The 23,136-nt window shown below is 46.1% G+C and overlaps 1 protein-coding gene across 1 annotated transcript in view; it reads left to right on the top strand.

The window, feature by feature from the left end:
* The window catches only part of ADAMTS6 (ADAM metallopeptidase with thrombospondin type 1 motif 6), a 1,840,341-nt gene that overhangs the window by 1,238,708 nt on the left and 578,497 nt on the right, over window positions 1–23,136 (top strand). The window contains exon 12 of the mRNA XM_085631708.1: window positions 11,596–11,703. Coding sequence (XP_085487834.1) covers window positions 11,596–11,703 — 108 coding nt within the window. The remainder of the gene's footprint in view (window positions 1–11,595; window positions 11,704–23,136) is intronic.

Raw genomic sequence — 23,136 nt, 5'->3', positions numbered from 1 at the left:
AGGGAAGACATGGCTTGGCAGTTCGGGCTGGACTGTTCCCATGAGGCACAGGGTCAGACTGATTTGCATATGGCCATGTCTGAACTGGGGTGGCAGAGTGGGCTAAAGAACGGTGATGGATTAAACCCAGATCAGTTGACTGGGGGTGAGTGCTTGCAATGTTCAACACTCCGTCCATCATTTCCTTTGGTTTTTGCTTTGTTTGCCAAAAGTTGGCAGGGTATTCTCAGACGTGAGTCCCTTGCTCACTTTGCCACTGGATTCAAGCAAGCCTGGCTGAAGACGGCTGAAATGCCAGAAACCGGTCCTAGGAAGCTTGTTTCCGGTCCAGGGAAGACATGGCTTGGCAGTTCGGGCTGGACTGTTCCCATGAGGCACAGGGTCAGACGGATTTGCTATTAGCCATGTCTGAACTGGGGTGGCAGAGTGGGCTAACGAACGGTGATGGATTAAACCCAGATCAGTTGACTGGGGGTGAGTGCTTGCAATGTTCAACACTCCGTCCATCATTTCCTTTGGTTTTTGCTTTGTTTGCCATAAGTTGGCAGGGTATCCTCAGACGTAAGTCCCTTGCTCACTTTGCCACGGGATTCAAGCAAACCTGGCTGAAGACTGGTGAAAAGCCAGAAACCGGTCCTAGGAAGCTTGTTTCCGGTCCAGGGAAGACATGGCTTGGCAGTTCGGGCTGGACTGTTCCCATGAGGCACAGGGTCAGACTGATTTGCATATGGCCATGTCTGAACTGGGGTGGCAGAGTGGGCTAAAGAACGGTGATGGATTAAACCCAGATCAGTTGACTGGGGGTGAGTGCTTGCAATGTTCAACACTCCGTCCATCATTTCCTTTGGTTTTTGCTTTGTTTGCCATAAGTTGGCAGGGTATGAACAGACGTGAGTCCCTTGCTCACTTTGCCACTGGATTCAAGCAAGCCTGGCTGAAGACGGCTGAAATGCCAGAAACCGGTCCTAGGAAGCTTGTTTCCGGTCCAGGGAAGACATGGCTTGGCAGTTTGGGCTGGACTGTTCCCATGAGGCACAGGGTCAGACTGATTTGCATATGGCCATGTCTGAACTGGGGTGGCAGAGTGGGCTAAAGAACGGTGATGGATTAAACCCAGATCAGTTGACTGGGGGTGAGTGCTTGCAATGTTCAACACTCCGTCCATCATTTCCTTTGGTTTTTGCTTTGTTTGCCATAAGTTGGCAGGGTATGCTCAGACGTGAGTCACTTGCTCACTTTGCCACTGGATTCAAGCAAGACTGGCTGAAGACGGCTGAAATGCCAGAAACCGGTCCTAGGAAGTTTGTTTCCGGTCCAGGGAAGACATGGCTTGGCAGCTCAGGCTGGACTGTTCCCATGAGGCACAGGGTCAGACTGATTTGCATATGGCCATGTCTGAACTGGGGTGGCAGAGTGGGCTAAAGAACGGTGATGGATTAAACCCAGATCAGTTGACTGGGGGTGAGTGCTTGCAATGTTCAACACTCCGTCCATCATTTCCTTTGGTTTTTGCTTTGTTTGCCATAAGTTGGCAGGGTATGCTCAGACGTGAGTCCCTTGCTGACTCTGCCACTGGATTCAAGCAAGCCTGGCTGAAGACGGCTGAAATGCCAGAAACCGGTCGTAGGGAGCTTGTTTCCGGTCCAGGGAAGACATGGCTTGGCAGTTCGGGCTGGACTGTTCCCATGAGGCACAGGGTCAGACTGATTTGCATATGGCCATGTCTGAACTGGGGTGGCAGAGTGGGCTAAAGAACGGTGATGGATTAAACCCAGATCAGTTGACTGGGGGTGAGTGCTTGCAATGTTCAACACTCCGTCCATCATTTCCTTTGGTTTTTGCTTTGTTTGCCATAAGTTGGCAGGGTATGCTCAGACGTAAGTCCCTTGCTCACTTTGCCACTGGATTCAAGCAAGCCTGGCTGAAGACGGCTGAAATGCCAGAAACAGGTCCTAGGAAGCTTGTTTCCGGTCCAGGGAAGACATGGCTTGGCAGTTCGGGCTGGACTGTTCCCATGAGGCACAGGGTCAGACTGATTTGCATATGGCCATGTCTGAACTGGGGTGGCAGAGTGGGCTAAAGAACGGTGATGGATTAAACCCAGATCAGTTGACTGGGGGTGAGTGCTTGCAATGTTCAACACTCCTTCCATCATTTCCTTTGGTTTTTGCTTTGTTTGCCATAAGTTGGCAGGGTATGCTCAGACGTGAGTCCGTTGCTCACTTTGCCACTGGATTCAAGCAAGCCTGGCTGAAGACGGCTGAAATACCAGAAACCGGTGCTAGGAAGCTTGTTTCCGGTCCAGGGAAGACATGGCTTGGCAGTTCGGGCTGGACTGTTCCCATGAGACACAGGGTCAGACTGATTTGCATATGGCCATGTCTGAACTGGGGTGGCAGAGTGGGCTAAAGAACGGTGATGGATTAAACCCAGATCAGTTGACTGGGGGTGAGTGCTTGCAATGTTCAACTCTCCGTCCATCATTTCCTTTGGTTTTTGCTTTGTTTGCCATAAGTTGGCAGGGTATGCTCAGACGTGAGTCCCTTGCTCACTTTGCCACTGGATTCAAGCAAGCCTGGCTGAAGACGGCTGAAATGCCAGAAACCGGTCCTAGGAAGCTTGTTTCCGGTCCAGGGAAGACATAGCTTGGCAGTTCGGGCTGGACTGTTCCCATGAGGCACAGGGTCAGACTGATTTGCATATGGCCATGTCTGAACTGGGGTGGCAGAGTGGGCTAAAGAACGGTGATGGATTAAACCCAGATCAGTTGACTGGGGGTGAGTGCTTGCAATGTTCAACACTCCGCCATCATTTCCTTTGGTTTTTGCATTGTTTGCTATAAGTTGGCAGGATATGCTCAGACGTGAGTCCCTTGCTCACTTTGCCACTGGATTCAAGCAAGCCTGGCTGAAGACGGCTGAAATGCCAGAAACCGGTCCTAGGAAGCTTGTTTCCGGTCCAGGGAAGACATGGCTTGGCAGTTCGGGCTGGACTGTTCCCATGAGGCACAGGGTCAGACTGATTTGCATATGGCCATGTCTGAACTGGGGTGGCAGAGTGGGCTAAAGAACGGTGATGAATTAAACCCAGATCAGTTGACTGGGGGTGAGTGCTTGCAATGTTCAACACTCCGTCCATCATTTCCTTTGGTTTTTGCTTTGTTTGCCATAAGTTGGCAGGGTATGCTCAGACGTGAGTCCCTTGCTCACTTTGCCACTGGATTCTAGCAAGCCTGGCTGAAGACGGCTGAAATGCCAGAAACCGGTGCTAGGAAGCTTGTTTCCGGTCCAGGGAAGACATGGCTTGGCAGTTCGGGCTGGACTGTTCCCATGAGACACAGGGTCAGACTGATTTGCATATGGCCATGTCTGAACTGGGGTGGCAGAGTGGGCTAAAGAACAGTGATGGATTAAACCCAGATCAGTTGACTGGGGGTGAGTGCTTGCAATGTTCAACTCTCCGTCCATCATTTCCTTTGGTTTTTGCTTTGTTTGCCATAAGTTGGCAGGGTATGCTCAGACGTGAGTCCCTTGCTCACTTTGCCACTGGATTCAAGCAAGCCTGGCTGAAGACGGCTGAAATGCCAGAAACCGGTCCTAGGAAGCTTGTTTCCGGTCCAGGGAAGACATGGCTTGGCAGTTCGGGCTGGACTGTTCCCATGAGGCACAGGGTCAGACTGATTTGCATATGGCCATGTCTGAACTGGGGTGGCAGAGTGGGCTAAAGAACGGTGATGGATTAAACCCAGATCAGTTGACTGGGGGTGAGTGCTTGCAATGTTCAACACTCCGTCCATCATTTCCTTTGGTTTTTGCTTTGTTTGCTATAAGTTGGCAGGATATGCTCAGACGTGAGTCCCTTGCTCACTTTGCCACTGGATTCTAGCAAGCCTGGCTGAAGACGGCTGAAATGCCAGAAACCGGTGCTAGGAAGCTTGTTTCCGGTCCAGGGAAGACATGGCTTGGCAGTTCGGGCTGGACTGTTCCCATGAGACACAGGGTCAGACTGATTTGCATATGGCCATGTCTGAACTGGGGTGGCAGAGTGGGCTAAAGAACAGTGATGGATTAAACCCAGATCAGTTGACTGGGGGTGAGTGCTTGCAATGTTCAACTCTCCGTCCATCATTTCCTTTGGTTTTTGCTTTGTTTGCCATAAGTTGGCAGGGTATGCTCAGACGTGAGTCCCTTGCTCACTTTGCCACTGGATTCAAGCAAGCCTGGCTGAAGACGGCTGAAATGCCAGAAACCGGTCCTAGGAAGCTTGTTTCCGGTCCAGGGAAGACATGGCTTGGCAGTTCGGGCTGGACTGTTCCCATGAGGCACAGGGTCAGACTGATTTGCATATGGCCATGTCTGAACTGGGGTGGCAGAGTGGGCTAAAGAACGGTGATGGATTAAACCCAGATCAGTTGAATCGGGGTGAGTGCTTGCAATGTTCAACACTCCGTCCATCATTTCCTTTGGTTTTTGCTTTGTTTGCTATAAGTTGGCAGGATATGCTCAGACGTGAGTCCCTTGCTCACTTTGCCACTGGATTCAAGCAAACCTGGCTGAAGACGGCTGAAATGCCAGAAACCGGTCCTAGGAAGCTTGTTTCCGGTCCAGGGAAGACATGGCTTGGCAGTTCGGGCTGGACTGTTCCCATGAGGCACAGGGTCAGACTGATTTGCATATGGCCATGTCTGAACTGGGGTGGCAGAGTGGGCTAAAGAACGGTGATGGATTAAACCCAGATCAGTTGACTGGGGGTGAGTGCTTGCAATGTTCAACACTCCGTCCATCATTTCCTTTGGTTTTTGCTTTGTTTGCCATAAGTTGGCAGGGTATGCTCAGACGTGAGTCCCTTGCTCACTTTGCCACTGGATTCAAGCAAGCCTGGCTGAAGACGGCTGAAATGCCAGAAACCGGTCCTAGGAAGCTTGTTTCCGGTCCAGGGAAGACATGGCTTGGCAGTTCGGGCTGGACTGTTCCCATGAGGCACAGGGTCAGACTGATTTGCATATGGCCATGTCTGAACTGGGGTGGCAGAGTGGGCTAAAGAACGGTGATGGATTAAACCCAGATCAGTTGACTGGGGGTGAGTGCTTGCAATGTTCAACACTCCGTCCATCATTTCCTTTGGTGTTTGCTTTGTTTGCCATAAGTTGGCAAGGTATGCTCAGACGTGAGTCCCTTGCTCACTTTGCCACTGGATTCTAGCAAGCCTGGCTGAAGACGGCTGAAATGCCAGAAACCGGTCCCAGGAAGCTTGTTTCCGTTCCAGGGAAGACATGGCTTGACAGTTCGGGCTGGACTGTTCCCATGAAGCACAGGGTCAGACTGATTTGCATATGGCCATGTCTGAACTGGGGTGGCAGAGTGGGCTAAAGAACGGTGATGGATTAAACCCAGATCAGTTGACTGGGGGTGAGTGCTTGCAATGTTCAACACTCCGTCCATCATTTCCTTTGGTTTTTGCTTTGTTTGCCATAAGTTGGCAGGGTATGCTCAGACGTGAGTCCGTTACTCACTTTGCCACTGGATTCAAGCAAGCCTGGCTGAAGACGGCTGAAATGCCAGAAACCGGTGCTAGGAAGCTTGTTTCCAGTCCAGGGAAGACATGGCTTGGCAGTTCGGGCTGGACTGTTCCCATGAGACACAGGGTCAGACTGATTTGCATATGGCCATGTCTGAACTGGGGTGGCAGAGTGGGCTAAAGAACGGTGATGGATTAAACCCAGATCAGTTGACTGGGGGTGAGTGCTTGCAATGTTCAACTCTCCGTCCATCATTTCCTTTGGTTTTTGCTTTGTTTGCCATAAGTTGGCAGGGTATGCTCAGACGTGAGTCCCTTGCTCACTTTGCCACTGGATTCAAGCAAGCCTGGCTGAAGACGGCTGAAATGCCAGAAACCGGTCCTAGGAAGCTTGTTTCCGGTCCAGAGAAGACATGGCTTGGCAGTTCGGGCTGGACTGTTCCCATGAGGCACAGGGTCAGACTGATTTGCATATGGCCATGTCTGAACTGGGGTGGCAGAGTGGGCTAAAGAACGGTGATGGATTAAACCCAGATCAGTTGACTGGGGGTGAGTGCTTGCAATGTTCAACACTCCGTCCATCATTTCCTTTGGTTTTTGCTTTGTTTGCTATAAGTTGGCAGGATATGCTCAGACGTGAGTCCCTTGCTCACTTTGCCACTGGATTCAAGCAAGCCTGGCTGAAGACGGCTGAAATGCCAGAAACCGGTCCTAGGAAGCTTGTTTCCGGTCCAGGGAAGACATGGCTTGGCAGTTCGGGCTGGACTGTTCCCATGAGGCACAGGGTCAGACTGATTTGCATATGGCCATGTCTGAACTGGGGTGGCAGAGTGGGCTAAAGAACGGTGATGGATTAAACCCAGATCAGTTGACTGGGGGTGAGTGCTTGCAATGTTCAACACTCCGTCCATCATTTCCTTTGGTTTTTGCTTTGTTTGCCATAAGTTGGCAGGGTATGCTCAGACGTGAGTCCCTTGCTCACTTTGCCACTGGATTCTAGCAAGCCTGGCTGAAGACGGCTGAAATGCCAGAAACCGGTCCCAGGAAGCTTGTTTCCGTTCCAGGGAAGACATGGCTTGGCAGTTCGGGCTGGACTGTTCCCATGAAGCACAGGGTCAGACTGATTTGCATATGGCCATGTCTGAACTGGGGTGGCAGAGTGGGCTAAAGAACGGTGATGGATTAAACCCAGATCAGTTGACTGGGGGTGAGTGCTTGCAATGTTCAACTCTCCGTCCATCATTTCCTTTGGTTTTTGCTTTGTTTGCCATAAGTTGGCAGGGTATGCTCAGACGTGAGTCCCTTGCTCACTTTGCCACTGGATTCAAGCAAGCCTGGCTGAAGACGGCTGAAATGCCAGAAACCGGTCCCAGGAAGTTTGTTTCCGGTCCAGGGAAGACATGGCTTGGCAGTTCGGGCTGGACTGTTCCCATGAGGCACAGGGTCAGACTGATTTGCATATGGCCATGTCTGAAATGGGGTGGCAGAGTGGGCTAAAGAACGGTGATGGATTAAACCCAGATCAGTTGACTGGGGGTGAGTGCTTGCAATGTTCAACACTCTGTCCATCATTTCCTTTGGATTTTGCTTTGTTTGCCATAAGTTGGCAGGGTATGCTCAGACGTGAGTCCCTTGCTGACTTTGCCACTGGATTCAAGCAAGCCTGGCTGAAGACGGCTGAAATGCCAGAAACCGGTCCTAGGAAGCTTGTTTCCGGTCCAGGGAAGACATGGCTTGGCAGTTCGGCTGGACTGTTCCCATGAGGCACAGGGTCAGACTGATTTGCATATGGCCATGTCTGAACTGGGGTGGCAGAGTGGGCTAAAGAACGGTGATGGATTAAACCCAGATCAGTTGACTGGGGGTGAGTGCTTGCAATGTTCAACACTCCGTCCATCATTTCCTTTGGTTTTTCCTTTGTTTGCCATAAGTTGGCAGGGTATGCTCAGACATGAGTCCCTTGCTCACTTTGCCACTGGATTCAAGCAAGCCTGGCTGAAGACGGCTGAAATGCCAGAAACCGGTCCTAGGAAGCTTGTTTCCGGTCCAGGGAAGACATGGCTTGGCAGTTCGGGCTGGACTGTTCCCATGAAGCACAGGGTCAGACTGATTTGCATATGGCCATGTCTGAACTGGGGTGGCAGAGTGGGCTAAAGAACGGTGATGGATTAAACCCAGATCAGTTGACTGGGGGTGAGTGTTTGCAATGTTCAACACTCCGTCCATCATTTCCTTTGGTTTTTGCTTTGTTTGCCATAAGTTGGCAGGGTATGCTCAGACGTGAGTCCCTTGCTCACTTTCCCACTGGATTCAAGCAAGCCTGGCTGAAGACGGCTGAAATGCCAGAAACCGGTCCTAGGAAGCTTGTTTCCGGTTCAGGGAAGACATGGCTTGGCAGATTGGGCTGGACTGTTCCCATGAGGCACAGGGTCAGACTGATTTGCATATGGCCATGTCTGAACTGGGGTGGCAGAGTGGGCTAAAGAACGGTGATGGATTAAACCCAGATCAGTTGACTGGGGGTGAGTGCTTGCAATGTTCAACACTCCGTCCATCTTTCCTTTGGTTTTTGCCCTTTCAGTCTCAGCACGGCCCCTCGGGTGTTCGCACACTGATGGCTCTGTTGCTGCCTATCTGCAGAGAAGGGAGTGCCAGTCTGCCCCTTACTCAAAGATTGACTGTTGAAGGCGGGCTTGCCACAGTCAGTCGCGTACCACCTTTAGACAACAGCAAACCTCTTGACATCACTGGGAAACTCAGTTAACCTTGGAAAGTCATACCTGACTCCTTCACAGAGGCTCCCCTTCATCAGAGTATTTTGAACCTTTCCTCCTGAACAATGAGTCCAGGACATTCGGGCTGTGATCCCAATGCTTCAACCTCGGTCCTGGGTCTCAATGAGGATGGCTCTGAGGCTTCATCGCCCACTAGCCTCCTGCAAGTCACCTGAATGGCACCAGATTGGGCCAGGAGAGTGTGGTACCCAGAACCTCTGGGTCTTAGCATCTGCCCTTCTATTAAACTTCTGCTGCGGGAGGATCTACTTTTACAGCAGCAGGGCAGGGACTTGCACCCAAGCCTTTCCAGTCTGCTCCTCTCTGCTTGGAGATTGAGTGGTGCCAGCTGAGTTATTGTGATCTCCCTCCCAAGGTCTTTGATGTCATCCTAGCGGCCGGGCACTCTTCCATGAAATCTGTATTGGCAGGGTGCTAGGACAAGTTTGTGGCATGGTCTGGTACCAGCAGTTAGACTTGTTGCAGTTGAAACTGTAGAATGTGTTTGCTTAATTTTCGGCCCAGCAATCCTTTGCTCTTGGCACAGTAAAGGTTATCTGTCAGCATTTTCAGTCTTTGTAAGTTTGCTGACCCAATGGTCCTTGTTCAAATCACCAGTTGTATTGTGTTTTATAGAAGGGTTTTAGTATATGTTTCCACCAAACCCCTTTTTAATGCCGCAGTGAAACTTGAATTTAGGTGTCATCTTTCTGATATTTAAGCTTTTGAACTAATTCACAATTGTTCATTGTGCCTGCTCACCCTAAAAATGGTCTTCCTGGTGGCCAAAACATCCACACGCTGAGTAAGTGAACTTCTGAACCTTTGGGTCGAACCTCCTTTTACCATCTTTTAACTGAACAAACTGGTGCTGATGACTTGAGTTGCGTTCTGAAGGTGGTGATGCCTTTTCATGTCAGACAAGCCATCACTCTGCTGACCTTCTTTGCTCAGCCTCATCCCTCAAAAAAAGAGGAAAGTATCAAGCAGCCACAAGGGCATCAGTGTACATGATTACAATGGACTGCCTCAGCAGTCAGGACATTGACATGAGCATTTTGCATGCTTGGTTTTGTTTGAGCCATTCTACAGACCTACCACCTGGTAGGTTCTGCTTGCTTTCGGTATGTATTAACACGGTGTGGAATCTGCTGTTAGAATTATCCATCAGAAGAACAAGTTACTTGCTTTCGGTAATGCTCTTCCTGGTGGATACTCCACCTAATCTCAAAATCCTCACCACACTCCCACCGTCCATTCTGTGCTATGTGCTCTTCCATTTAAAAGAGCCCATTGTAGGAATCTGCACACTGTTGCATTTAGTCTGCTGATGAACACCGCGTCTGAGGGCACTGAAGATTTCATGAAAGAAACTGACATCAAAGTGCATGGGTGGCTTTTACATGCAATTCTTTTTCTCACTTCTAGGGCGGAATGTTGTTCAAGGAGAGTTTCACAGCGTCACATGCTGGCACACAGCAGCATTTGTGAATTTTCACGATCCAGTCTTGTGCCTGGGGCTTATTCACAAGGTGAGTAATCTACAGTTAGAATTATCCATCAGAAGAACAAGTTACCTTTGGTAACGCTCTTTGTGTTGGATACTCTAGCTGCAGAGTCTTCACCTCCATCCCACCTGTCCACTCTGTGATATGGGCTCTTGTATCTAAAAGATCGCAGTCTAGGAAACTACACACTGGCTTGTTCAATCTGCTGAAAGGCTTTGCGTCTGAGGGCGCAGAAGTGTTCGTGAAAGAAACTGACGTCGGCAAGCCTGGGCTGCGCTTATATACAGCTCCATTCTGTAGCAAAATGGCATCCATGCAGAGTTTTACAGCTCCACCTGCTAGTGTGCAAGAGCACTGCTTTGAATTTTCCATATCCAGTCTGGTGCCTGGGGATATTCACAACCTGAGTAATCTGTGGTACATCTCGGCTCCTCCTGAATTGTACTCTTTGACTTGATCCTTTTTGGGCTTCCCCTGTGCACAATTGCTTTGGTCATTTTAATGGGCTTTCAGTCCAGTCTAGCACAATGCCTTAGCCAAGTTCCTGGACTTTCCCTCCTTGCTATCCCATTGCCTTGATCATCTTTATGGGTTTTTCCTCCATTCTCCACTTTCCCATGTTGCTGGGACTCTCCTTCTGGGCTTTCCCTCTACTCTACCCTGCTGTGTTGCAATGACCCTCTTGTAGGACTTGCTGTCCTCTAGACCTCATTACTTTTGCCCTATTTACGGTCTTCCTGTCTTGACCCTATTGTCTTGACCTTCGTCCTGAGTTTCCAATCTTGTACACCCATTGCCTTTGTAACAATAAGAATGGAAGTCTTATATAGGGGCATTTGAATGTTTCCTGATTCTCCCAATCACATCCTAATTTAGCTATTTAATACCAAGTTCTCAACAAACTGTTAATGTTCTATTTGAGAGTATGCATGTTGGACTTCATTTCTCATCTAGCTGTTGTCGTAACCATTGCTAACATAGGAGCATAGTAAAACATAATGAGGTTGAATTGAGAAATCTGTGAAGCATTAGCAAATTATGGTATTAGAACCCGAGAGTGGAAATGAGAACAACAGTAAAGGATATCAGCAGTTGGAGCTAGTTGTTTTCTTTATATTTAGAAATAGTCTATCTTTAGCTGCAATCCTGCCCTACACAACATCACTACATAGCATTATTTCATTCTTTGCATTTTGCTAGTTATATAATATATTCACTGTATTATGCATGCAATTATGCCTTCAGACTACATTATACCTTACTGAACCTCTAAGGACTAAGTTGATGACTACAGAACTAGGAGAAATGGGTTTAAATTCTTGCTTCTCCAGTTGATCAAACATAGGTTATCCTCTGCAGATTACTTCTTTTTCCGTGTTCCTCAGTTTCTTCTGATCACAATTTTTGAACCAGTTTGAAACCGGCCAAATGGTAGTCTGATCTATGGACTATCTTAAAAAAACTAAATTGTACTGTATATGCTAGTGACAATTCCTTGTGCTGCATTGCCATATGTTTTTCACCTCACTCACCCCTTATCAGCACATATCAACATGGGTTTGGTGTTGTTTTTGATCGATTGGTCCAAGTGAGTACTTGCATTCCCTGAGCCCATAAGAATACTGGATAAGTCCTAAGTACGTGTTCAATGGCGATGTCCTTACTCAATGATTGTTCTCTGGTAGTGTGGGCCATTTTGTAATGCTTAGTTTCTTTGATGATGCACAGTAGCAGAAATGTAAATATACTCAAAAATGTTATTCTGATCAACTTGCTTCTTCTGCCTTCTTTCCTAGGAAGTGTGTAGAGAGCTCTGGTGTCTGAGTAAAAGTAACCGCTGCGTTACCAACAGCATTCCTGCCGCAGAGGGGACTCTCTGTCAGACTGGGAACATTGAAAAGGGGGTAAGTTCAATTTTTCATTCTTGTAAAAGTAATTCCATGACTAGACAGACAAATAACGAGGAACTCAAAGTCTATCCTTGCTATGGCGTTGCGCAATGTCTGATGTGAAAAAGTTTTTTGCGTGCTCTTTCCTGTGTTGGGAAACATCACACGTGTAGCGCCGCATAGAGAAAGTCTGACCGTCAGCTGGCTGTGGAAGGATCTGCGATAGAACTGTTTTTACAGATGTATATATCACGGTGGATGAGTAGTATAGAGCCAACAAACAAATTAGAGCAGTGGCGACCACCACATACAAAAAGTGGTGAGGAGGGTGGAGAGGTGTGGAGGGGAAGCGGGGAAGGGAAAGCTCCGGGGTCCAAGACGACCTTGAGCTGTGCCAGAGCCAGTCATCCAATAGAACTGGACGTGGCAAGGTTGCGATTTCTTTAATGTATTTTTGCTAACATGTCTTGGCATTAAACTTTTAAAAGTAATATAAAGGAAACATGCTGCCATCTAAAGGTGGTGGGCATATGTTTGCAAAAAAGTAAATAAAGGAAAACCTATTACAAAAATAAATAAAATAAATCAAAAGGGGAAATGAGAGGAGGCATTGAACCACCAGCCCAGGCACTGAAATGGGCTACTTTTTAGTTGGGTATGCAGAAGCAAAATGCTATCACTCATAGTCAAGGCAGTCAATGGCATTTAAGATAAATAGTACCCAATAACACATATTACTTAGAACAACGGTACTAATAAAGTGGTTTTAGTTAAATACTATTTGTTAAAACAAATACACTTGACAATGCCATGGATAAACAATATATGCCGATGCTTGGGCATAATATGGTATTCATTGGCATTGTTGAGAGAGAGGGAGGGGCACCATGACCAAGTTGAGGCTTCCACTCTCTTGAATCATGGCCCCTCCTTACACTCAACAATAATAATACCACATTACACTCTGCTCATGTGCATGTCTGCTATTTATGCTATGGTAGTAAAAATAAACGAGGATCACTAACCTATGAGACTGTACTATGAAACACACATTTATACATGTATTACTACAGTGCAATAATCCAATTCGAGTTTATTACCATTATACGGCACAACCAACATTAGAAAAACACTTTGCTGCCACACAGATAGCATGTAACAATTACTTTACACAGGGAGGCAACCCTCCTAATAGTTATGAGGCCTCTTGAATGAGATTTTATCTTATTGAATAAATTTAGCCCCTTGAATGTTTGTTTTGGCTAAATATCATTCCCTAAAACAAATACACATTGAAAAATGTCATGGCATAAACCATATATGCATGCGAGGGGCATCATGACCCTCTTGAGTCATGGCCTCTCCCCACACTCAACAGTGGTAAAAAGGAGAAGGAGTGGCACAAGAAATGATCTTCATCTAGGGTCCCAAAATACTTTCTGATGGCTCTGCCTATTGGGTCCTCACAACTTAAAAGGAAAATTGATGCCCTGTTTAACGTGAAAAACCACATGCAGAAAACTTTGCAAACTAGGGGCAACGATCATAGTATTTGCAAGAAATACTGGCAGTTCCCACTTGCACATACCTTTAAGTGGTATCCCCTATATAGTCATCACATTATGTTTCTGTTATCTAGTTTCAGTTGGACTCTCTCTTCATGCAGAATACTATTGTATGTACGGCACCTCTAGTGTGATGTACTCCTGCGGCCATTAAAATGTCCTCTGTGCAGTGCTCCAGTAATCAAAGCACCAAGCGAAGTTACTGGCATTGAAACATGTTTAGATACAAATCACTACAGCAGTCACTAAACCTTTGCTCGCTGGTGTACCCAACGCACAGTGATTGCATACATTCGTATGGCTTCAAGAATGTTATTTACTTTTCTGAATATTTCATAATGTTGCCCTCCATCCTTTCGACACCAACACATCTAGGAACCAAAGCCTTTACCACCCCAAAGCTCCAGTTCTGTCCTCAAACTTCAGCTTGATGCCCCATCTTTTTAAATTCAGTATTATTACAATGATGTTTAAGAAATGTCAGATTTACACCACCCCTCCCATTTTCGCTAAAATATTCTTCAGTTGCATCTGTACTTAAAAGTAATAAGTTGTTTACAAACTCCACCCAAAGCCGATGTGACCTTCTCATTTCCCTCTCTCCAAAGGAAAAGGAACTCTTTCTTTAGAACAGAGGCAGATCATGGATCTCTGTACTCTGCTCCCTTGTCACGGTCCCCAAAGTGTCCCTCTTCAGAACATTAGCTCGCTGCCCGATCTCTCTCCTTCCTCGGATCAAACACTAAAGTCCTAACGAGCAATGGAACATAATGCTTGTTTGTCTAACTAATTGAAAACGTCACTTTCTACGGTTAAAAACTAGTTGATAGCCCTTGGCAGATGCCATTCTTGGGGGTAGTACTGCACTCTTGGTTCATTCATGTTCATTCTTAGTTTTGTGCCTGACCATCAAGCCTCTGCTCTGCCCCCAGACTGGGTTTTTGCTAACAATGACCACTGTCATCTGTCACATTAGCTGACTCCTGTCGTATTCGCTATGCTAGTTTCAACAGAGATTACTAAGCATTTTGACCTGCAATCTGATGTTTAAATAAAAAGAATGGGGGGCTTTCGGCGGCTGTCAACGTTTATTAATCCCTGCTGACGGTTTCTTTCATCGCTCCTGACCTGGTGCCATGTCGGTGCTTTTTCTCTCTGCTGAGTTTGGCAATGTTGAACCACGGTGCTAAATATATGCAGCGTTGCGTAGTACCAAAATAGGCGTAGTGCTCATTTGTGTTACTTAACGACTTCCCACTGCAAGACAAATGTATGAAAATGAGCACCACTTCGAAGTTGAATGTTTATATCTGGTTAATTAAAAAAGATTTGTCTTTCTTAAATAGAAAATAGGAGACTGAAAAGCTGAAGAAATTAACAGCAAACTGTATAACCAAGACAGGTGGGCCGAGGGCTACCGGGGCTGAGCCCTGGCAAAGCAAACAAGCATTTGCTAATGTGTGCAGTGTCAGCCCATTAGAGAGAGACTTATGGGAGGGAGCCTTCAGAAATGGACAGAAAAGTCTAAAGATGTAAAGTAGAACCGCATGCATTTCAATGCAAGCATTAGAGTGGCGGTGAAAGGATACTTTCAAATGGCTACTAACAGTAGCTGAAAGATTAACACTCCACTGGGCTGAGCCACGATGTGAACGACGACATCTCAAGCCAAAGGCTGAAAGAGGCTGGTCGAAGAAAGAAAGTGATTGAAGGGGTGAACCCAAAGCCCACTCAATGCATATTGTAAGCAAATAGGTCTGTTTGACAGCTGTGCTGCCAAACCCTTCCCCTGAAAAATGGTTAAACCAGGGCCGTCTAATTCTGTACTACTCTGGCAGAGGAAAACAAAATTAACTGCTTGTTACATGCCAGATTTGTAATGTAATGTCACTGCAAGACCACTTTGTGAGACAAGCGCAAAGCAACATGGTGTATATTGTCACTTAACATTGGCGTACCAGGCTGTAAGATACTATTTCATTCCAGTAGAGTTTCCAGAGTATTCCCTTTGTATAGTCAAGGCACCATTTTGCTTTTAAATATACCTTGTAAGTAAACACTTATACCCCAGAATGATGTTGCTATACAAAAGTTGAATTCCTGCTGATGTCGGTTATTCCTAATCAACCAGACTCTTTTTATGAATTTGTCAAGAACACAATTTGAATTCATATGTATTAGGCCTTGCCCTTACATATGCCATGCCTCTTGTTGAGGTTTCTTATACACTTTCCCTAGCCACTCCCATTTTGAAGCCTTCGCCGTTTTCATCCCATTTAAAATACGGTTGAATATGAAAATATAGATGTGCTTTGTGTTGTTTTGGAAACATCAGTTTGCCTGCAATGGGTGATACAAATGAAAATGACACTCTAGGTTATATAAGGATCCCGCTCTCATATTCTTTAAAGGATCCATAACACGGACTGGAATTGGCCTCGCTAGTTATTTTTGTTAGTGGGGGGGCTGCCGTCTCAACATAATGCGAAGATGAATCAGAGACACCCTACCCTAAGCCTATCCCTGTGAAACGCAGTGTGCAATAAAACTAGCAATGTCTCAATGACACCACCTATTCACAATGTACAGTGAATGTCTCAATGACGCCACCAATTCACTTTGTGCAGTGACAACAAATCATGTTTTCTTGTCATGTTGCTAAAATATCTGATGAGACCACCAAACCAATTAACGTTTGAAGCAAAAGAACATGGGCACATAAAAAAGAAGGCATCCTTCCCGACACATCAGAAGGCAGGTGAGGTAGACTTTGAAGTCCAGTAATGGGCTAGGTGGGCATGGCATTTTAAAAACATCCATTGGCCATCTTAGTGGACTCAAACTGGAACACCAGGAAGGAGATCACCACAAAATGAAATCAGTTGGCGAGGGGAAAGACATGCAACCTGATTAGTCCAATGAACCTCCTCTTCTACCTATATGGATGTGATATTTGGGTACCAAATGGCTATTAAGTAAAGTATCCTTCCTTGGATTCAATAGAGTATTTCATTATAACCAAAGTCACTATGTACCACTATGTACCAAATGAACATCTGTCATATGCGTTGGTTAAGTACAGCAACTGCTCTTCAGACTGAAGCATGGTTATCCAGTTTTGGGGTATCTTTCATAGATTCACATGCTTAGAATCATCCCCGCCGACGAGGTGGGAGTCTCGCTGTACAATAAAACATATACATAATAGTCATAAAAAACATTATACAATAGGCTACTATGGATAGTAAAGTCACTACGTTAGCCTATCTTAGTCCTTTTGTAAAAAGAAACACATTTGGAACACAGCCAATCCGGCTGCAGCACCCTCTTATAACCCTTCATAGAGAGGCAAACCCTCAGATTTTCTACCGCACGTCGTGTGACAGGGAGTCTCCCTGAGCTCTGCTCAGTTTTTCTTCACCTTTGGCTGAACTTTGTGAGTAGCTATGTCTGATTCATCAAAGAAAAGCTTGTTTTTGCCTTGTTCCTCATGTGGGAAGAAGAGACTAAATGTTGAGGATCCCCACAAGGAATGTATTTATTGTCTTTACCCAGCACACAAGGTTAAAGACTGCAGGATTTGTTGAACCTTCCCTGCAAAGACTTTGAAGGACAGAGAAGGAAGATTGCTGGTTTGGCTGGAGAAATTGAAGGCTACATCTGATGTCGTTTCAGGAGATGATGGCAGTGTGAGTCCTCAGGCGTCCACCCCTCTGGCCAAAAAGAGGGCTAGATCTGGTGATCCCCCTGAGCGACAGAGTAAGACTTTGAAGAAGCCTCACTCTGAGACTTGTCACTCTTCTTCTAAAAAAGAGAAGCTTTCATTCTCTTCAGAGGTGAAATCTGGTGAAAAAATGAAGATTTCAGTGAAAACTGCCTCAAAACAGCAGAAAACTCATTCTGAGACTGTCAAGATCCCGTCAACATCGAAAAAAGCACCGTCTACGATGAAATCTCCTCAGATGGTGAGTGATTCCTCAACGTCGACAAAGAAAATCCCGTTGTCGACGATCGCTTCGTCGACGACGGCACCGTTGACGATTATATCATCGCCGTCGACGATACCAATCTCGTCGATGCCTACTTCGTTGTCGAGGGGACACATGCCGTCGACGCTTTCGATGTCGTCGACGATTCAACTTCCATTGACGAGTCCACCGTCGACGACGATACTACTCCCGTCGACGAGTCTACCGTCGACGATGGTAGCGGCTTCGATGACGATAACAACATCGTCGACGATGGTTTTTACATCGACGACGTCGACGGTAGCTTCTGTTATGGCTATCTCGGCTGATACTGACTCACCGTCTATGTACATCTCGTCGACGCTGAAGCGTAAAAGGCCTACATCTTTACAGATTACGCCAGTTTTGATGTCAAAATTATCGGCATCATTCTGATTTCCAAGAAACTATTACCAGGATGTTTCTCATATTTCACCTTTGCCTCCTAGTCACTATCTGGAGGAGTCAGATGATGATGGACTTTTTAGCCCAACACGTAACCCTTCTCAACTCCTGATCAAATATCAGGATGATGACGATGAGGAAGAATACTATGAGCCTTGTGAGTCTCTGCGGGGTCCTCAAGAGACTTAATTTCAGCAGGAACCTATGGTGCATATGCCTATAGCCTTGATGCAAGATCTGACTGCTATGTTGAGGGATTATCATACACGCTTTTCACCAACAGCGCCTGTACCAACACAACCTACTACGCCTACGGTTTAGCATATCTGCTCCTATCAATGTACCTCAGGAGGTTGTACCTGCGCAACATTTAGTCCAAGATGATGATGGCGATACTGTGGCTGAAGATGGGGAATTACTATGGTTGAATGGGATGAATACTTGATTCCTACGCCATCCTCACCAGTTCCTGAGGCAGTAGATCCCCCCCCTGAAGATATTGGAGGTTTTCACGCAATTATGGAAAGGGCAGCAACCAGGTTTCATCTTCCTGTATCTGTGAAGCAAACAGATTGTTTCCTTTACGATTTTAAGGACCAGAGTAGGAAGTCCGTGCGTTCTATCCCTATAATAGATCATATCTGGGAAGAAGGGACTAAAATAATGAACTCCATTTTCAGTGCCTGCGATTCTCCCTAGAATTGATAAAAAGTACAAAGCACCGGATAATGCTCCTGCTTGCCTGTCCAGACATCCTAGACCAGATTCCGTTATTTCACAGGCGGCTCAGCGTAAGTCTCGGAATCCATCCATTCCTGTGACAGCACCACCAGATAAGGATGGGAGGCGCCTTGATAACATTGGTAAGCGTTTCACCACCATGGCGGGTGCTTCAGTTCATGCTACAAACTCTTTGGCGTTTCTAGGGAGATATGACCACCAACTATGGTCGGACATTTCTCCATACCTTGATTGCCTATCTGATGACAAGAAGCGGGAGGCAAAGAAAATTCTTCTTGAAGGAGAAAGGGCTGCATCGGAAATTATTGATATTTCTATGCCTCCTTGGGCTTTCGTCAACTTGCCGGAGCAGCAGTCCTTAGACGTCAGGGATGGTTGAAATCTACGACCTTTGGCCCTGAGGTCCAAACGAAGATTTTGGAGATGCCATTTGATGGTGATATGTTATTCGGGAAACATATTGATGAGGCTTTGCAGGACATCAAAAAAGATACTGACACTGCCAGAGCCCTTGGCAACTTACAATATCGAAAGACTCCTTTTCGGGGAGCTAGGGGCAGAGGATCGTATTACTTTCGTGGTGGCTATCAAAGATACCAAAACCAAGGCAATCAGGGAAGATATAATTATTAACAGCAGCAACAGCAGCAGTCCTACAGAAACCCTCCAGCTGCCGCTAATAGACAGCAGAATAGAAGATGTCAACCTCAAGGCAGGGATTCTGCTAGAAAGCAGTGACGACTTCTTAGCACCTGCAGAAGATCTGCCACACCTTATTTACAGGATTCTGAATGTATCCCAACATCTCAACAATATGAAAAGATTAACCACAGACAAGTGGGTCTTGGATATTCTCAAATTTGGGCATGCTCTGGAATTTGTCAGTACCCCCTCCTCATCCACCTTTAAAGAAACATCCTCCACTTCTTGCTCTTCTCAGGAAGGAAGCAAAAACCATGCTCTCGAAAGGAGCGATAGAGAGAGTGCCTCACTCTCAAGTGGGGAAAGTGTTTTATTCCCGCTTTTTTCTAATAAAGAAAAAGTCAGGGGAATGGAGACCTATCCTGGATTTAAGAAAGCTGAACAAATATCTTCAAAAGAAATCCTTTCGCATGGTCACCCTTCAAGAAATCCTTCTGCTTCTGGACCATGCAGATTTATTGACAACATTGGATCTCCAGGATGCATACTTCCACATCCCCATTCACCCCAAGCATCAGAAATGTCTTCATTTCACTGTGGCAGATGCCCATTTCCAATTCAAATTTCTCCCCTTCGGCTTACGCTCAGCCCCAAGAGTCTTTACGAAATTCCTGGCTCTGGTGGCGGCTCACCTCAGACTTCAAGGCATACAATTATTCCCTTACCTGGACGAATGGCTAATAAAGGCTCCTTCATTTCGGCAGGCTTCTCGAGCAACGTCCACATGCCTACAGCTATTTAAATCCCTTGGGCTGTCCCTGAACATTCAAAAAACAGTTCTTTGCCCTTCTCAAAGAATTCACTTTCTAGGGGCAGTGTTGGATACTACCCGGGACAAGGCATTCTTGTCCAAAGAAAGGCAATCACGTCTCATTTCCCTGGCATCAGAACTCCTAAAAAGAAGGTTTGCTTCTGTGAGAATCATCAAATCATTCCTGAGAATACTATCATCAGCAATTCTGTTAGTACCTCACACCCGTCTAAGGATGCGGCCGATTAAAGAGGAACTAGACAGTCAGTGGCTGCAAATCTCGGGGTCGTTCAACGACCTAGTGGAAATAACTCCAGTTATGCGAGAAGCGCTTTTCTGGTGGCTGCGCTCCAAGAATGTCTCAATCGGGCTGACTTTTCTGCCTTCCGTACCGGACTTCATCCTCACTAAAGATGCCTCCCTAGAAGGGTAGGGTGCACACCTTCAGGATCTTTACATAAGAGGAAGGTGGTCCGCTGCTATGGCAAAAATGCATATCAATTTCTTGGAGCTTCAAGCCATTTTCCTGGCGTTGCAGTCTTTTCTCCCAAGGCTTCAAGGGTCAACAGTTCTTATCAGAACCGACAACACCACTTGCATGCACTATTTAAACAAGCAAGGAGGTACCCGTTCTCACATTCTGTCTCATGAAGCTCAAAGCATTTGGGAATGGCTGCTTTCTCACAATATCACGATCAAAGTGGAGCATTTGCCGGGGATTCACAACACTTTAGCGGACAATCTGAGCAGGATCTCGAAGTCCTGTCACGAATGGGAGTTGGATCAATCAGTCGTGGAACACATATTTCAGATGTGGGGCAAACCAAATCTGGATCTCTTTGCCTCCAAGAACAATCGGAAGTGCCTATTCTTTGCCAGTTGGGAACCGGAGAAGGGATCGTGGGGCAACGCCTTCATGAAGAGATGGACAGGGATCTTTGCGTACGCATTTCCCCCCTTTCCGTTGACCCCAAGACTTCTACGCAAGCTCAAGATGGAACCATGTTGCATGATTCTCATTGCTCCGCGATGGCCTCATCAGCATGGGTTTACGGAGCTTCTCCTACTGTCCAAACGCAGACCATACCTCCTTCCTGCAGTTCCGACCTTGTTATCAATGAGCAAGGGAGAGATACTTCATCCTCGTCCAGTCCAATTGCATCTTCATGCATGGCTTCTGGATTCACAGAATTTAAGGAGATAGATCTACCTCAAGATTGTAGAGATATTCTTGCTAGGGCAAGAGCTCCTTCTACCTTAAAGACTTATGCTTTGAAATGGAAACAATTCTATGCCTGGTGCGCTGACAGAGATATAGATCCTGTACGATGTTCTCCAGATAAAGTTCTGCCTTATTTCCTTTCGTTATGTAAGTCCGGTCTTGTGTTTACTTCTGTCAAGTTGCATTTTGCGGCCATCTCGACCTACAGGCGTTCTGTAGGAGCTGCATCCCTTTGCTCTAATCGCTTGATCAAACAATTTCTAAAAAGGCTATTCAGAACTTTTCCACCCGTCAAAACCCCTCCTCCAGAATGGAGGCTTAATCTGGTGTTACAACAACTCATGAAGCATCCATTTGAGCCTATTCACAAGGCTGACCTCAAATACCTCTCTTGGAAAACAGCACTTTTAGTGGCACTCACCTCTGCTAGGAGGGTCAGCGAAATCCAGGCTTTCACTATCAAACAACCTTATTTGAAATTCACCAACGATTATGTCCTCCTCAGAACTAATCCAACGTTTATTTTGAAGGTTCCCTCTACATTCCATCTTAATGAGCCTGTTATACTGCGTTCTTTCTTTCCCAATCCTTCCTGTGCTGAAAAGACTTTGCATACCTTGAATGTTAAAAGATGTGTGACATTTTATATTTTACATACTGTGTCTATCAGGAAGTCGGATCAATTGTTTATTTCTTATGGTGGTCAAAAGCCTGGAACAGCAGTTACGAAATCCACTATTGCAAGGTAGATTGCATCTACTATCCAATTCTGCCATAATAAAGCTGGACATACTTTATCTGCGAAACCCAAGGCTCATTCCACAAGGGCACACTTTTACACGGCATTACTGTCTGGATCTGGCGACTGAGGCAGAATCAGCTTTGGGTCAAGCAGTGTTGCGTAACCTTTTCAAATAAGGTAAGCCTCTGTAAGGAGGTGATTATTTCATTACATGTTCACATATTCATGGTGTATTGTTTATTCTGTTTTTCATACTATGCTTCGTATATATATATATATTCACTGAAAAAACCATAGGTTTCACACATGTTATAGTTAGCTGTACATTTCACTCGTAAAAAACCAATGAAATTCCCCCGTTATAGTTAGTGCAGGCAACTATAACTCACGCGACCGCAATCCTCTGCTGATGCTAATACTGTATTTAGACACTTATTTGCCCATGTCTTCTTCCATTAATTTTTAGCTATACATATATTACAAATATTTTTTTTTCATAAAGACACATATGTCATCAGCAGAAGATTGCGGTCGCGTGAGTTATAGTTGCCTGCACTAACTATAACGGGGGAATTTCATTGGTTTTTTACGAGTGAAATGTACAGCTAACTATAACATGTGTGAAACCTATGGTTTTTTCAGTGAATTTGCAAGGTTTTTTAAATGCTAATTCCTAACTATAACGTGTGTGAAACCTATGGTTTTTTCAGTGAATTTGTACGGTTTTTTAAATGCTAAGTTACTTTACGCCATTCGTGGCGTTGCGCGCCCAGTTAACGCAGTTCGTTCCGTGCGCGCACGGTGCGCTTCGCGCACCGTGCGCGCACAGTGAGCACGCGGTGCGCTTCGCGCACCGCGCGCCCACTTTAAGCAGTTAGTGCCGTGCACACACGGTGGTCACGCGGTGCGCTGCGCGCACCGCGTGCCCACATTATGCGGGATGGGCCATGTACGCACGATGCGCTTCGCGCATCGTGCGCACATGGGGGACATATTATGCGCATCTTTTTGAAATGTATTCTTTGTTAATTTTATTGTTGTTATATGCCATGCACAAATGGTGCCCTTCGGGCACCATTTGCACACGGGGTGGCACCGTGCGCACATGGGGGACATATTATGCGCATCTTTTTGAAATGTATTCTTTGTTAATTTGATATGTGTAATATGCCTTGGAAAAATGGTGCCCTTCGGGCACCATTTGCACACGGGGTGGGGAGAATGTGGATAATTTTTTATTTTTATAATTTTTACCGTACGCGTACGGTAAGCGTAATCGGCGAATTTCCGAAAAAAAAAAACATTTTTTTTTG

The sequence above is a fragment of the Triturus cristatus genome, chromosome 2_1 (genome assembly GCF_964204655.1).
Source record: "Triturus cristatus chromosome 2_1, aTriCri1.1, whole genome shotgun sequence".
NCBI classification, from domain to species: domain Eukaryota; kingdom Metazoa; phylum Chordata; class Amphibia; order Caudata; family Salamandridae; genus Triturus; species Triturus cristatus.
Note: the sequence above shows the minus strand (reverse complement) of the source record. Positions and strands in the feature narration are given on the sequence as shown.